This window comes from Cryptomeria japonica, chromosome 9 (assembly GCF_030272615.1).
Source record: "Cryptomeria japonica chromosome 9, Sugi_1.0, whole genome shotgun sequence".
Taxonomy (NCBI): Eukaryota; Viridiplantae; Streptophyta; class Pinopsida; order Cupressales; family Cupressaceae; genus Cryptomeria; species Cryptomeria japonica.
The window spans coordinates 644782846-644798783 of record NC_081413.1 but is presented as its reverse complement, the minus strand read 5'-3'; the positions used below and the strand labels follow the sequence as shown (position 1 = coordinate 644798783).

The 15938-nt window shown below is 36.9% G+C and overlaps 1 protein-coding gene across 1 annotated transcript in view; it reads right to left on the bottom strand.

Moving 5' to 3' along the window:
• LOC131066725 (uncharacterized) overlaps window positions 1–5553 on the bottom strand; it is a 59601-nt gene extending 54048 nt beyond the window's left edge. The window contains exon 1 of the mRNA XM_058001557.2: window positions 5285–5553. Within this exon, the coding sequence (XP_057857540.2) occupies window positions 5285–5376 (92 nt within the window). The 5' untranslated portion in view covers window positions 5377–5553. The remainder of the gene's footprint in view (window positions 1–5284) is intronic.
• Window positions 5554–15938: the final 10385 nt, after the last annotated feature.

Here is a 15938-nt window from a genome sequence, read left to right as displayed (position 1 = left end):
GATTTATATGCTTTCTAGGAAATCTGAAGTGTTTGCAAAATTTAAAATTTTCAAAGCTTTAGTTGAAAATCAGATTGGGCATAAGATTAAATGTTTACAAACTGATAATGGTGGAGAATTTTGTTCACATGAATTTGATGATTTTTGTGCTAATAATGGGATTAGAAGAATTAAGGTTGTTCCCTTCACTCCTCAAGAAAACGGTGCAACCAAGAGGATGAATAGGACAATTCTTGAAAAGGCACAATGTATGTTGTCAAATGCAGATTTAGGCAAGGAATTTTGGGCAGAAGCGTGTAACACGGCAGTGTATTTAATCAACCGAAGTCCCTCATCTAAATTGGATTTTTGGTATTCCAGAAGAGGAATGGTAAGGGAAGGGGATTTCATACTCGCATCTTCATGTGTTTGGATGCGAAGCCTTCTCGCATATACCCAAGGAAAAGTGAACCAAGTTGGATCCAAAGTCGCTGAAATGTATTTTTGTGGGGTATGGTGAAGAGCAATTTGGTTTCAGATTGTGGGATCCTGTTCATAAAAGAATTGTTCGCAACAGGGATGTCATTTTTCATGAGACTTCCTTTCCCGCGCTACAAGATGCAAATAAATTAGAAAAAGAGTATGTCCCTATGTCTTTGTTTCAAAATTCGACTAACAGCGCTCTGCCTCCGGTCTCTCATTCAGTGGGAGCCCCTATGTCCTCTACCATGATTGAATACAATTCTCAGACTGAGAATGATGAAGAGAGTGCTGACAATGGCTGCTCTCCATTTAATTCTGAAATTAGGGGTATGCAGAACAGAACACGAGCCAGCACTCACGTTGAAGAAGATGTGGTGGGACATTCATATGGTGAGCACTTTGGCTCACGTTATTCCCAAATTGTTGGGCACCCCTCTCGATGGCCTGCATCTCCACTGGTTCCTGCACAAACCAACCCAACCTCCCCACCGCTCGTTGGGCTTCCACACTCACCGCATACTGTGAAGAAGGCACATCACGTAGCAAACTCCCGGCAGCCTTCCTTGCCACGTGACGTCCTTCACGGGCTCCCTGCAGGCGTTTCTTCCTCTGCGATGGCACAGCCGTGGAGTCACCCTCCTGTGCAGACATGGAGGATGCTTCCACGAGCTCTCCACCCCTCGCTCTCTTGCGTTCACAAACCTCCGCGGTCCAACTGCAAAGTCCTCCTCCCATGCAGGCCGTGGAAGATGTCGCCACGACACCCAACTCCCTGCACACTCGAAATACTTCTGCGGGTTCCTCCTCCCGCGACTTGCCTACACCCAACGTAGATAAAAATCCACATGCCATCGATTACCCTGCAGATAGGGAAAACAACAAAGACATTACCAGGCACATTAACAGTGGGAGTCACTCATTAAATAAGAGATATCGATTTGCATAAACAGAGAACAAATAAATTGAATGATTCTACTACTCCAACAAAAGTCAATTGAGGAAATCAACCAGATAGAGGCGACGTTCTGCAAAGTTCTCCGACTATGATTTATTGTTTTGTGAAGAAGTTGAACCTACTTTGCTAATCTCTGATCAAACAGAGCCTGCAACATACAAAGAAGCTTGTAAAATTGCAGAATGTGATAACTGGCACGCTGCAATGTGCGAAGAAATGGACGCACTATTGCGAAATCAGACATGGGATTTGGTGCCACTTTCGCCTGACAGAAAGGCATTAAGAAATAAGTGGGTGTATAAACTAAAAGATGAAGCCGGTGGTCACAAAAGATTTCGAGCAAGACTAGTTGTCAAGGGATATGCTCAGCAACAAGACCTTGATTTCAAAAAAAATTTCTCGCCAGTAGTCAAAATGACTACCATCCGAGCAGTATTGATTGGTTGCAGCCTGGGATCTTGAACTTGAACAGCTGGATGTGAAGACGACATTTCTCCATGGCGATCTTGATGAGGAACTGTTTATGCATCAGCCTGAAGGGTTTATTAGAAAGGGTCAGGAACACCTCTATTACCGATTGAAACGCAATTTGTATGGGCTTAAGCAAGCCCCCCGCCAGTGGTATCTTAAATTTGACAAATTCATGATTGATCACAAGTTTACTCGCAGCGAGTCTGATCCTTGTATCTATTTTAAAAGGCTTCCTAATGGCGAATTTTTCATTCTTCTCCTTTATGTGGATGATATGCTATTGGCCGGCACAAGCATGAAGATCGTGAGTGAACTTAAAACTCACTTAGCAAAGGAATTTGCCATGAAAGATTTAGGGGAAACAAAGAAGATTCTAGGAATGACTATTGTTCAGGATAGGAAAAAGAGAGAACTCAAACTATCTCAGCAAGACTACATTAAAAAAAATTTGGACAGATTTGGTATGGCGGATGCTAAGTCCGTTTGCGTACCCTTAGCCTCTCATTTTTAGTTGTTTTCTCATTTGTATCCAAAAACACAAGAAGATAAGGAATTTATGGACAAAATTCCATACAAATCTGCAGTTGGAAGCCTTATGTACGCTATGGTGTCTACTCGTCCGGACATTGCTCATGCCGTGGAAGTGGTGAGCAGATTTATGGCTAATCCGAGCAAATCACATTGGGAGGCAGTCAAGTATATCTTGCGATATCTCAAGGGTACTTCTGATTTTTGCTTATGGTTTGGGAAGGACAAGGCAATTTTGCAAGGGTTTACTGATTCTGATTTTGCCGGAGATTTAGACAAAAGAAAGTCTACTTCAAGTTACGCTTTCACATTTGTCGGGGCAACGATTAGTTGGGCTTCAAAATTACAACATACAGTTGCTCAATCGACTGCGGAGGTTAAATACATAGCTCTTTCTGAGGGAGCAAAAGAGATGGTATGGTTGCAACTCTTGTTCAACGAGTTGGGTTTGAAGCAATCAGATTTTGCTTTGTTTTGTGATAATAGCAGTGCCATCTTTATGACTAAACATCAAACATCTCAGCCTCGGTCAAAACATGTTGATGTTCGCAGTCATTATGTTCGCCATATGGTTGAAGAAGGCAAGTTTCATGTAGATAAAATTCATACCGACAAGAATCCGGCTGATGTGCTCACTAAAGTAGTTAAGTGGGAGAAGTTTGATTTCTGTCGAGCTTCTCTCGGCCTTTCCAATAACTAATAGCAAGACTGAGTGGGGGAATCTACTTGTTGCAGCAATTCATTAGCCTTCAGTGGGAGATTGTTGGAAGTGAAGTCCAACGGACTCCTTCCTTTTACCGCCAAAACTCTTGGCTCTTCAACTTCTCTTTTGTAAGCTCTTTAAGAGCTGATTGCATATCATTTGTAGAGATGAATTCTGAAGCTGCTTGCAGCTGTGTATGTGTGTAAACCAGACTTGGTTATTAATATATTGATTCCCCTGCCTTAAGTGTGGACATAGGCAATTGTCAAACCACGATAAATCTGTGTGTCTCATTTGTCTGTGTTGTGTGTTTATAATTCTGTTTTCTCTGCTCTTTTAAATTCGTTTCTTCATCCTACCACTTATGCTAGATTCTTAGTGTGATTTCATATATGATAGATATGCAATTATTAGCTTGTGGCATCTTTGACTTAGCATGGTAATGAGTTCAATGCATTTTTTCTATGGAGATCTTTTAGAAAACTACTCAGATTTGTCATATGGAGATGACAGAGAACTTAGTCATTCAGATTTTCTATATTTTTTAAATTTTCCTTATTTTGTTAACAGCCATCCTACAATTACTAGCTTGTGGCATCTCTGACTTAGCATGGTAATGAGTTCAAAGTTTTTTTCCGGTGGAGATCTTTTGGAAAACTGCTCAGATTTGTCAGATGGAGATGACAGAGAACAGTCTATCAGATTTTCTATATTTTTTATATTTTCCCTATTTTTTAATAGTCGTCCTCTGTCGTCTCCTAAAAAATGGCTCCTTCCCATCCCTGTCTTGAAACACATCCCCCCGTCCCCACTCTACCTTGTCCTTGAAATGCGGGGCAACATAGCAAAATGAGCAGAACTATTGATACAATAGTTAGATTTACTTGTGAGGGGGGGGATTAGTTTAGCTAGAAGGGCGGCAAGATTGTAGGTTGGACAATCAATGGTATCCATTATGGGCTTGAGGAGAATGCCCCACTTGTGGATTTTTGGGACCCCATAAATGCGAGGGGTCACCTCTTTGGAGGGGAGCAACTTCTTTTGGTGGTATCATCAAAGGAAGAAAGGGAGATGGTTTGTTTTTGTTTTTTTTTGTTTTTGTTTTTTTGCCTCTAACTGATTTTAACTTAAACCTTCTTTATTTCTCTTCGTTTAGTCACTCAATTTAATTTTTAATATTTAAATGGATTGCTTCTTTAAGTTTTGTAGTTTTTGGTCTATTTACTTCTTTTGTTTTCTCTTTGGGGCATCTTTATATATGGATTTTTAATAATTTGTATTTCCTTTTTAGTAAAGCTTTTTTCTTTTCTTCTCTTCTAGGTTCTAGAATCCTTTCCCTACTTCTATTTAGTCTTCTCAGTCTGCTACTATCCTCTCATTTTTCTGCTCTCTAGCTATTTCATCCTGATGATGGTATGATCCGAAATGTTCATGATTAACTCCATTTCTTCCTAACTTCCTATTTAAAAGTTTTATGTGACCTTGCATACAGAGAAAGAGGATCATAAGATTCCGAATGCAAGCTTAGTTATAAAAATCAAGAGAAAATGTCAGCAACATTAAAATTCCTTATTCCTTGGATATAGCTTCCAAGCTCATTTGGGCATTCTGCATGAATTGTAATGTGGAAGCTGGATGTTACCAATCTGGAATGATGTCACTATTCCATACCCACACACAGTTGTTACAATAGACTGTTCCTTAATTCCAAGAAACTTAAACCAAATCATCATTATTGGATCAGTAATAAAGTAGAAGAAAACAGCATACTATTTACTCAACACTAGGTGATACTGCACGTGTAGGTCCATTGGCAGGTTTTAGTTTAACCCTCAACTCGGTTATGAGGTCGAAACACAAGGATACAAAAATTGAACAATACATAAGGTAAATAGAAAAACGACCTCTTGTGGGGAACTGCAATATTGGTACGGAGACATTCAGCAAAACAAAATGAAGCACAAAAATTGATACACCAGCTAGTGACTGCTTCGTGTTAAATTTCAAATGCACATTGAAATCAGAAAGCCGTTTAGACTTGACATATGTAGAAAACACAGTTAAAAAACAGTTACAGAAACCACACATTTCTGCATTAAATGTAACGTGAATTTTCTAAAATTGCTTGAAAAAGAAATGGAAAGGGAGTAATGAAATCTAATTACCTGTCCGCTTCAGAGTATGGTATAGCACGGGCTTCGGCTATCTCCTTATATCTTCTCTGTCTCCGTTCCATGGATCGATTTTGTTTTCCCATGATGCCTCAAGGCTCAAGCGTATATTCAAATTGAGCCTGTAATTTCGAGTAACAATGTTTTCTAGCAACAATGTTTTAAACGGATCATTTTGCTTTTGTGTCTATTTATAGGGCTTTAAAAGGGATGTGGGAAAAAACCACTGAATTATTTAATATTAAAAAAATTATAATGATTAGATTTTATTTTTGAATTATCAAAACTGCTGCCCTAAGCCAATGACCTCGTAGAATCGAAATTCTTCTACAACATGTTTTCATGGTGGAGCGGCTCGCTCAATTATATATTGAAGTGGAATCAAAAAGCAACTAAATTGAAAGCAAACAATGTAGCTACATTTGTTTTTAGTTATAAAAAAATAGCAATCATAAAAGTCTTATATGTTAGAGAGTATTGGAACGTAAACGATACACATTCAACACTATTAAGATATGTAATGTTTCATATATGTTTTTTACATACATTTAAACAAAACATAATAACACTCTTACTTATATATAATAGGTGTATCTTTTCTAAAGTTTTGTGATTAATATAACAATTGTTTTGTCAACATAAAATAAGCTCATTTGTTCCATCATAAAATCAAATATGACCCATAGTAAATCTCATTTTTTTAAATATAAAATCTTGTTTAAACAAAAAGCAAGATCATGTGTTTCATCAGTCAAACTCAAATGCCCAACTACTAGTCACTTCCTTATTTACCCCTTACATGCAACACACTCAAAGGTGTAAGACTCACAAATGAAGCTATAAAAACAAGAGGACAAAAAAGAAATAATTCGGACCATGTAAGCATTCAACCAAACTAGTCAACTCTCAAATTAATGGCAAAATGAAAATTCTTCAAACCCTACAAGCAACACAATCAATGGTAGAAGGCTCACGAATTAAGATAAGAGTGCATAAATTTAAGACTTCATACCAAGCAAGCATTCAAAACTTCATTAAGATTACCAATTCAAATAGGCATAACATTCATTGAATTCATTCATTTATCTCATTTGAATCCATCATCAATTTCATTCTATTTTATATTCGTTGTTTACTCTCATGTTCCTTTTTCTCTTATGTTTTATATTTTAGTGGTGCCAGGAGCGTAAGAATGGCAGTAAAAGTAAATTGCATATTCTTTTAGGTATTGTATTGGTTTACGATATACTACATAGGTCTATTAATTTTGTAGGATGGTATTGCTTTAGCTAATGTGTTGTAAGTGCATATATGTGGTTTATAGTTATATTGTTAATGTCTTTTTGTTCTATAGGATGTAAATGTTGTAGCCAATGAATGTACAATAAGTAATTATATGGGGTTTTAACCATATCTTTAATGCACATCTCTTATAAACTAGTAATATTCATCTCTTCTATATGATGTAAATGTTGTTTTGTAAATGCTTATCTATTGTGTAACCCCATCCCATGTGAATTGTACTCCATTTTCAAGTCCAACACCTACTCATGTAACTACCAATCCAATTCCAACAAGCGATGAGAACATGGTCAGAATAACAAGCTCAAGCTTCCAAGTAGCAACCTATATCCCATCATCTCCACAATATTTTTCCTATTTGAACTTATCATAAAAATTACATTGAAATTATAGCCTACAAAGGCATTTATTTATTGGATGTTTGGGACTATATATTTTTGTTATAAATTAATATTTATAATTCTTTCAATTGCTAATGAAAGGGGTTTCACATCTACATTCATCATATGATAATGGCATGCTTTAAGTTCAGTTGTGTGTTCAATTGCTAAAACATAATATGATCCATTTCTCTTATGTGGATGCAATATGTCCCATGTACGTTAGTGATAGGTGAGGTGAGTAAATTAATTTCCCATTTAGAAAGGAAATCAATCATGAATATTGTAGAAACTTACTTTTCTCACTCACTACCATCCCACATATGAGATGTTTCTTGTTAAGTGTTCATTTTGATAGTGACTAAAATGTGTTTGGATCTGCTCTATATTTACTAAGATTTTGTGAAAAAAATAGTCACCAAGGCTAGGTCCTTGAACATTGCTTTATATTCACTAGTATGAGGTATTTGCATTGGGGAGACTTGATTTTCTAGAAGCATTTTTAGTGTTAAACTATGTTGCACATATCAACATTTCTATTTGAACTGTAGACTACAATATGGTTTAACACAAAATGCCTTAGGGAAACTAGATTTTCCAAACACTGCCTCCTCATAAATAGGTCAGATTTATTGTCATCTATGATGAAAATGTTGTTGCCCTTTTTGTGTAAAACCTATATTATATAAATATTATTAATTTGAGAGGTTGATATATTTGGTTGAATACTTGTTTGGGTTGAATTCTTAAATTTTTATCGTATTATTTAGAATGAATGATTCATGTGAGATGAATGAATGGACTTTATGGATGTTTTGATTGCTTGAGTTGTTAGTCTCACACCTTTGAGTGTGTTGCTAGCAACTATGCATTAACAGTAAATAGGAAGGAACACAAAGTTAATGTGGGTGACAGGGATGTAAATAAGACATATATGCATTCAGTATTTAACTAATAAATCCATATATGCACTTAGAATAAAATGAATACAACAACTGTGTCCTATAGAGAAAATAAGCATTAACAATTTATAATATATAAGCATTTAAAAAACAACACTATATGATGAGATGGATAGATAACAAATAGAATTTACATGATATAGAAGAGATAGGGATTTACAACACACTATGTAAAAAATTTACATCATATAGAATAGATAGGCACGTACACAACATTAGAAACACCATTTACATTGCGTAGAAGACATAGACTTTTACTGAATAGTGGCTACAACATTTATGTCATATCAAATAGGCATTTTATAGTGTAACTAAAATTCCATGCACTGGTATTTCATGGATCTTGTCATCTAGGGTTTGTAGATAGTAGGAATTTTCATAATGTTTGTCTATGATCACATATGGTCCAAGCTAGAGGGCTTCAAACTTACCATGGTTTTCTTTGTCTTGGCTCCTTGCATTCCACATGAAAACTAGATCATCCACTTTGAACTTTTTATCAGAGGCTTTCTTATCAAATAATTAACTCACCTATTGGTGAATCTCGATATTATTCTTTTGTGCCTCTCTTATGATCTCATCCAGTTCAATCGACCGCTCCATCCTTTCTTCCATTGGATCAAGAATATCTATTTCTTCTTCTTGGATCAATTTGTATACAAGAAAAAAAAAATTGTTCATTGATAGCCTTGCCTGAGTACCATAAACAAGTTCAAATGGGGAATTATTAGTTGTCTTTTTTTACTATAATCCTATCAGCCTACAATGCTAGTCTTAGTTTTGAATCCCAAGATTTCTTTTTTTCTCCATCATCTTTATGATCTCTATGATACTTTTGTTTCTTTATTTAGCCTATCCATTTCCCTATGGGTGCTAAGGTGATTAATATGACATGAAAAAACCATGCAAGCTACAAAAATTGGTGAACTCTTTAGATTTGAAACACGTGGCATTATCCATGATTAGCCTGATAGGGACTCCAAATTGTTGGCAATTGACACTCATTCAGTTTAGTTTTGTTGTCAATGATGGCAACACACATCATTTTGGGTTGGACATTTAACCGGTACTCACCGGTATTCATGATTCATCATCTGACATTTAGGGAAACCAACAAAGTAGGAACCGGTATATGAGGCCGACATAGGAGATTGATCCGACAGGTTTACACGGTAGCAATCAGCGCCATCTATCATGAAGTTTAAAGTATTTATTTTTGTCTAGTCCGACATGTAAATAACTTGTAATATCATTGTAAGCTGACATAAGGCATTTATGTTTGTGATTGGGAAGGGTATTTAAGTTAGTTCGGTTAGGTTATTTTAAAGATATATGAATATATGTGATAGATAGTGATGTGATATTGTGCGAGTGATGTTGATTGACTGAATGCGAATATAATATTCTATACTTGGTCTTGATTATTGGTTTAGAGGTTTGGGATGCGAAGTAAGTTACAAGTAAGGGAGGACACAGTGAAAACCGGTACAGATGGTGCTTGAACCGGAACTCGTCTAGCATAGTAGATGCATTCTCTGAGTTTATAATTTTGTTTGCAACTCCATATTTGGTGTTTGTAGTCAGTGAGGATCCTTTTGTGATGAGTAGTGTGCTCTAGGCTATTGGCCTTCCTACATGTGCAGGCCCCTATTGTAATAATTATTCATTTGGCCAGTGGATAGATATTGTGGGTCACCAATCCCACTGTGGTTTTTCCTCTTTGAGGTTTTCCATGTATAAATCTCTATGTTATGGTGTATGCTCTTATGGTTGCTTCATTTCTACTTATTGCTATATTCTTTTATGGTTACCAGTTACTGAAATACTTTGTTAATAAGGTTAAAATTGATCTCACCGGTAGAAGACCGATTCACCCCACCTCTCAGTGTTCTTGGATTCCAACAATTGGTATCAGAGCCTAATACCTTGGAGTAAATATAATAGCTTAAGGAAGATCCAGAATCTGGAATCCATGGAGATGAGTATGGAGAAACAACCTGAAGTAGCACTTGAAGACTATGATTCTGAAAGGATGAAGAACTTGAAGTTGCAAGATGAGTTTCACTCTGCAAAGGAATTCATTCTTATCCTATAAGAGAGGTTGTCATCTGCTCAAGATAGAAGGAAGGAACTTTTACAAAATCAGGATGATGAAGAAAAGAATGCCCTTAAATAATAATGTCAAAAGTTGAGTCAGGAGAATAGTGTCATGAAGAATGAAATGCAATCCCTAACTATGAGGATGTCCAAAGAGATTGAAGACCGAAAGAAGAATGCAGAAAATATTGGCAAATCTCTGAAAGACAGATATGAGGAATGCATTAGGCTGGCACATGAGAATGATATGTTGAGAACTGAGTTGGTGCAATCCCAGAATAATGAGTAGGAGTTGGAAAGATTGATAACAGTCCTAAGGGGAGATATGGATACTACAAATGAATACAAAGACAAGTTTAAGGATAGTTCTGTAAAGCTTGATGAGCTATTGAAGGATCAAAGGCACAAGGGAGACACTAGAGGTCTTGGATTTGAGCATGGAGAAAGCTTTGGTATTGCAAATGAATTTGAAGCAACCGATCAGAAGGAGAATCCACCTGTCAACCGGAACCAGAAATCGTCGATAAGGCAACCCAATGCACATAAATTCAATGGTAGATGTTTTGTTTGCAATAAATTTGGTCATATGGCAAGACATTGCAGAAATAGAGCAAATCAAGATAATAATGCAATTCCCAGATAGTGTTCAAATTGTAAGAAGTATGGTCATAAAACAAAAGATTGTAGAATGAATGTGAAATGTCATGCATGTGGAAAGTTTGGACATATGGCTAATCAATGCAGGTCAAGGAATGATCAAGGATACAGTAAGGCAATTCAAAAACTTGATATGCATGCAACAAAATATGACATATTGCTAAATTCTACAGAAGCAAGAACAATCCGATAGGAAATGATTAGAAAGGAAAATAGAAGATTGATGATATCTGGAAGGAGAATGAGAAGAAATGGGTTAGGAAATATGAATATCAACTGACAGAGACAAACAACTCGGTTACTCAACCGACAAAGCAAAATGTTCATGCACCGACAGGAAACTCATCCGATAATTAAGGCATTAGCCTTAGGGGGAGGCAAATTAATGATAGATCTTGCATTACCCTTGGTAGTAGTCTGAAAGCTTGTTTTAGATCTTGGAGAAGTCATTCTGAAGGTTTTCTGGTACTAAGATTATGGATTTAGAATCTGGTATGATAGGTCGGCACGCATTTATGTCAATGTGAAATTAGGGTTTTCACAGAATAAAAGGGAAATGTTGGTCATTTCTAATCACATACCATTCAGAGAAAAGCAGAGCGAAGTAGAGTGAGTTTAAGGCGATCAAGAGCATTTTCAAGCGAATTCCAGTGCATTTAGTGCGGATTTCAAGAGCTTTCACCGACGAAGGTTGTGAGGTATTTTATCAATTTCCATCCTTTCTTTTATTTGCAATGGCTTTTGGATTAGCTCTCACTCCAATAGGTGTGGCTACCCCTGTTGTTGTTAACATCAAGAATCGTCCACGCCCGGTTTTCAAGCAATGCCCTCAGATTGTGAAGGTCGATGATTCAGTTGGCACATTTTCTAGGGTTCCAGACGGAGTTCTGTATACTGAAGATGTCCGTGCATATATCCACTGCACTCTGGAGAATTTAGGTTCTGCTGAAATCAAATTAATGTACATGATAAATCTGTTGGACAGGAAGGGATCGATGAAACCAGAATTCCAAATTCTGAAGGATCGGGGTTTCACAAAAATTTTGGAGATGCCAGAATTTGAAGATGAAATGATTTGGTATGTGCTGAGCCATGTCCATAGGGAATTCATGTGGCTAGACCGACCTTACAAAATCACCAAGGAGGCTATTTGTGAAATCGCCGATTTGCCCCAAACTAGTCAGACTCCCGAAAAGAAAAAAAATCTAACAATGAGGTGGAGAAGTTAACTGGTGCAACTTTTGACAACCAGTAAATGAGGATAAGCACTATCAAAGACAAAGTTGTTCAATTTACAAGCATGGTCATCGGTTACAAGGTAACCCAATCAAATCGATTGAACTATGTTTCCAATTCATGCATTTACTATGCTCATAAGATGGTCAAAGAAAATGATAGGTATGATCTTTGTTAATGGATGTGTGAAGAGCTAGTTTTAAACCTAGGAAAGATTAAGGGTAAGAAGAAAGGTGTTTTCTGGTATGGCAACCTTGTTGTTTGCTTGATGCTTTTCTTTTTGAATGAGTTATCGGGATTCGGTAAAACACAATGGGCATTTGATATGCCAGTATGGAAACAAATAAAAAATGCTATAAGAGGTTTGGGATATGACAAGGAGAGAGACTCCATTTTATGGGGTTATTTCAAATCATTTCAGAAGATAATGAAGAAAAGAGAAAGAGTGCCTAAACATATTGTTAATAAATACTCTACAGAAATCTGCTTTATGGCGAAGAAGGATGAAACATTGATGGAGGCAGTGCAACCACGAAAGGTTTGGATCACTAAGATGGGCTATGAGGTTGATGCTAAAATCTTGGACTTATATGCCAAGACTCTTATTGATGCCCCGGTTGATGAAGCTGAGAAAACCTTTAGGACAACAAAGCAAAAAGAATCTGAAGTTCAAATAGGTTTTAGCAAGAAGAGAAGGGAAGGAAAAATCAAGAAGGTTGGGAAAGTTGTGGAGAAAATGTCCTCTAAAATCAAACAAATCATTGGACTAGTAGAAGGTTCATCTCTTGCAGCAGTTCAGACTCCACCGGCAGCAACAAACGACAAGGGTGTATTGAAGAAAAAGAAACTGAAAACTTATATTGCCCCTGTTGAATCCGGTTTTGATACTGATGTTGTGCCCCCAAAGATTCCCCAGACTTACATCAGGATATAGAGGAAGAAGCCTGAGGAAGGAAAGAAACAAAAAGTAAAGGTCACCCCTCCGACAACCACAAAGAAAATTTTGAAGGAGAGGAAACCCACAGAGAAGAGGAAACAGATTAAGAAGTCGACTTCTACTCCAGGCAAGAAGAAGAAATCAGATATAAATATAGCTCTCGAATCTGGTAAGAGTATTGAAGTCATTCATCCTCTCTCAGTTGTTGAATTGATTGATGAAATAACTAAAGATGGAATTTTGAGCAATATCCAACATTACTATGTACATATGGATGATAAGGAACAAATGGAGATTGAGGAAGCAGTTTTGTTATATTTAGATATATAAGAAAGCATTAATTGAGATTGAAAAACAAATATTGGGAGATTTGTACAATAAGCTAGATGCTAGGAGATTGTCTACAGTTGAAGAGGATAAATATATAAAGATGCGGGAGTTATTGACTGTTTGTGGTGCTATAATTGATAAGGAGATGCAGCAGTGTCTGTAATATGCAAATAAAATAATTTTTTGGAGCAGACACAGCCATGTGAGTCTCATGGTAGGTAGAGTAAATGAAATAGTTAAGGAGACCCACGAGGCATGGGTAAAATTCTTTGTAGATAAAACTGATTTCTTTACTTCACCGGTATTCCCTTCTAAGCCTGGTATTCAAGACATCTCAGTTGATGGTAAGGGGAAAGGTATATTAGGTTTGGATTCACCAGTTTTGGAATAGAAACTAACAGAGTATATTCCTCTGGAAATATCACCTGTACATAATATAGAAAAGTTGATACATAACATTGAAGTTGTGCATGATAAGCAGGATACACCAGAACAGAATATTTCGGATGTAGGGGTTATTGATGTGGATACAGATAATAAATAGGTTGAGGATATTAAACCTCTGACAACAAATGTACATATAGAAGAGGCTAAGGTTGAGCAGGTTACTACACCAAGTGGTGAAGCCACCGGTGCCAGTCAACAGGTTGGAGAGTCTAGTCATTCATTGTTGGCACTTGGCTCATCTAGTCAAGTTGATTTTGGACAAAGGAATATTGAGCAACTGAGCAGTTTTGAATTGATGTTTGTTTCAGCTCAGAAGTTAAGGAAGGAAGGATCAGAAGACAAGCAAGTCATTGAGCAGGCCATTTCGGTTCTGTAGTAGCTAGTTCCAGGATACACTAGTCTGGTAGCTTGTCCCTTTGGTAAGCTTAAGGGTTTGACTGAACACATTGAAAAAGAGTTTCAAACTCTTTAATAGATATCAAACCGATAGTTAATAGAGAGGTAGAATGCAACTAGGAAGGTCACCTATGATAATATGATCACATCAAACAAGGTCAAGATGACAAAGGAACTAACAAAGATTGATGAGGCTCTTAATCAGTGCAATTGTATATATAGGTCTTGTACTAACACCAACAAACTTACAGCTGACCTGGAGTTAAAAATAAAAGTGACAAAGGCCCGGTTGGAACATCTGGCTAACTATTTTGATGGTACTCAGTCATTGACCAGCGCTATTGATGGTCAAATTTTGGTTACAAAATCAAAGATATCAGCCTTGGAGAAAGATATAGACAGATTAATCTGGCAAGCAAGGGAATTGAGAGGATTGGTTAGTCCCCGATTGAACACTTTGTTACTTCATAAGAGGGAAAGTATAGAATTGATGAATAAACCCACACCGACAAACCTAACAGAAGAAGAACTACATGCATACATTCTTAATGGGTTTGTATCTATTTTGGGAACATTGAAAACTGGTTGGGATACTTACTTAGGATTTTTGAAGGGTTCTTACCCCGATATATTCAAGTACATCTAGATCTATTAAACACATTTTAATTCCTTTCTTTCATTCATTTGCCCCGGCCTTTGTCATTGATGTCAAAGGGGGAGAGGTTGATGTGAAAAATGTTAAGGGACATAAGAAGTAATTTATAGCTCAAGGGAAGCAGGGTCAATTTTGGTCATCAGTTTTGGGAGGAACTAGGACAACACTTCAGCGATCCATTTTTCACATGAGTGTTGCCATCAATGCCAAAGAAGGATATTGTTGGCAATTGAAACTCATCTGGTTTAGTTGTGTTGTCATTGATGGCAACACACATCATTTTGGGTTGGACACTTAACCGATACTCACCGGTATTCATGATTCGTCATTCGACATTTAGGGAAACTGACAAACTAGGAACCGGTATATGAGGTCGATGTAGGAGATTGATCCGATAGGTTTACACGACAACAATCAGAGGCATCGATCATGAAGTTTAAAGTATTTATTTTTGTCTAGGTCGACATGTAAATAACTTGTAATATCATTGTAAGCCAACATAAGGCATTTATGTTTGTGATTGGGAAAGGTATTTAAGTCAGTTCAGTTAGGTTATTTTAAAGATATACAGATAGATGTGATATATAGTGATGTGATATTGTGTGAGTGATGTTGATTGACTAAATGTGAATATAATATTATGTACTTGGTCTTGATTATTGGTTTAGAGGTTTGGGATGCGAAGTAAGTTACTGGTAAGGGAGGACGCAATGAAAACCGGTACAGACAGTGCTTGAACCGGAACTCATCCAACATAGTAGATGCATTCTCTGAGTTTATAATTTTGTTTGCAACTCCATATTTGGTGTTTGTAGTCAGTGAGGATCCTTTTTTTATGAGTAGTGCGCTCTAGGCTATTGGCCTTCCTGCATGTGTAGGCCCCTATTGTAATATTTATTCATTTGGCCTATGGATAGATATTGTGGGTCACCAATCCCACCATGGTTTTTCCTCTTTGAGGTTTTCCACATATAAATCTCTATTTTATGGTGTATGCTCTTTTGGTTGCTTCATTTCTACTTACTTTTATATTCTTTTATGGTTACCGGTTACTAAAATACTTTGTTAATAAGGTTAAAATTGATCTCACCGGTAGAACACTGATTCACCCCCCCTCTCAGTGTTCTTGGATTCCAATACAAATATGGTCAGAGTATTATCTATAATAAAATCCACGACCACCTTACTTGTTGCCTTTCTGGTTGGAATGACTTCTATCCATTTGGTGAATTAATTAGTAGCCACTAAA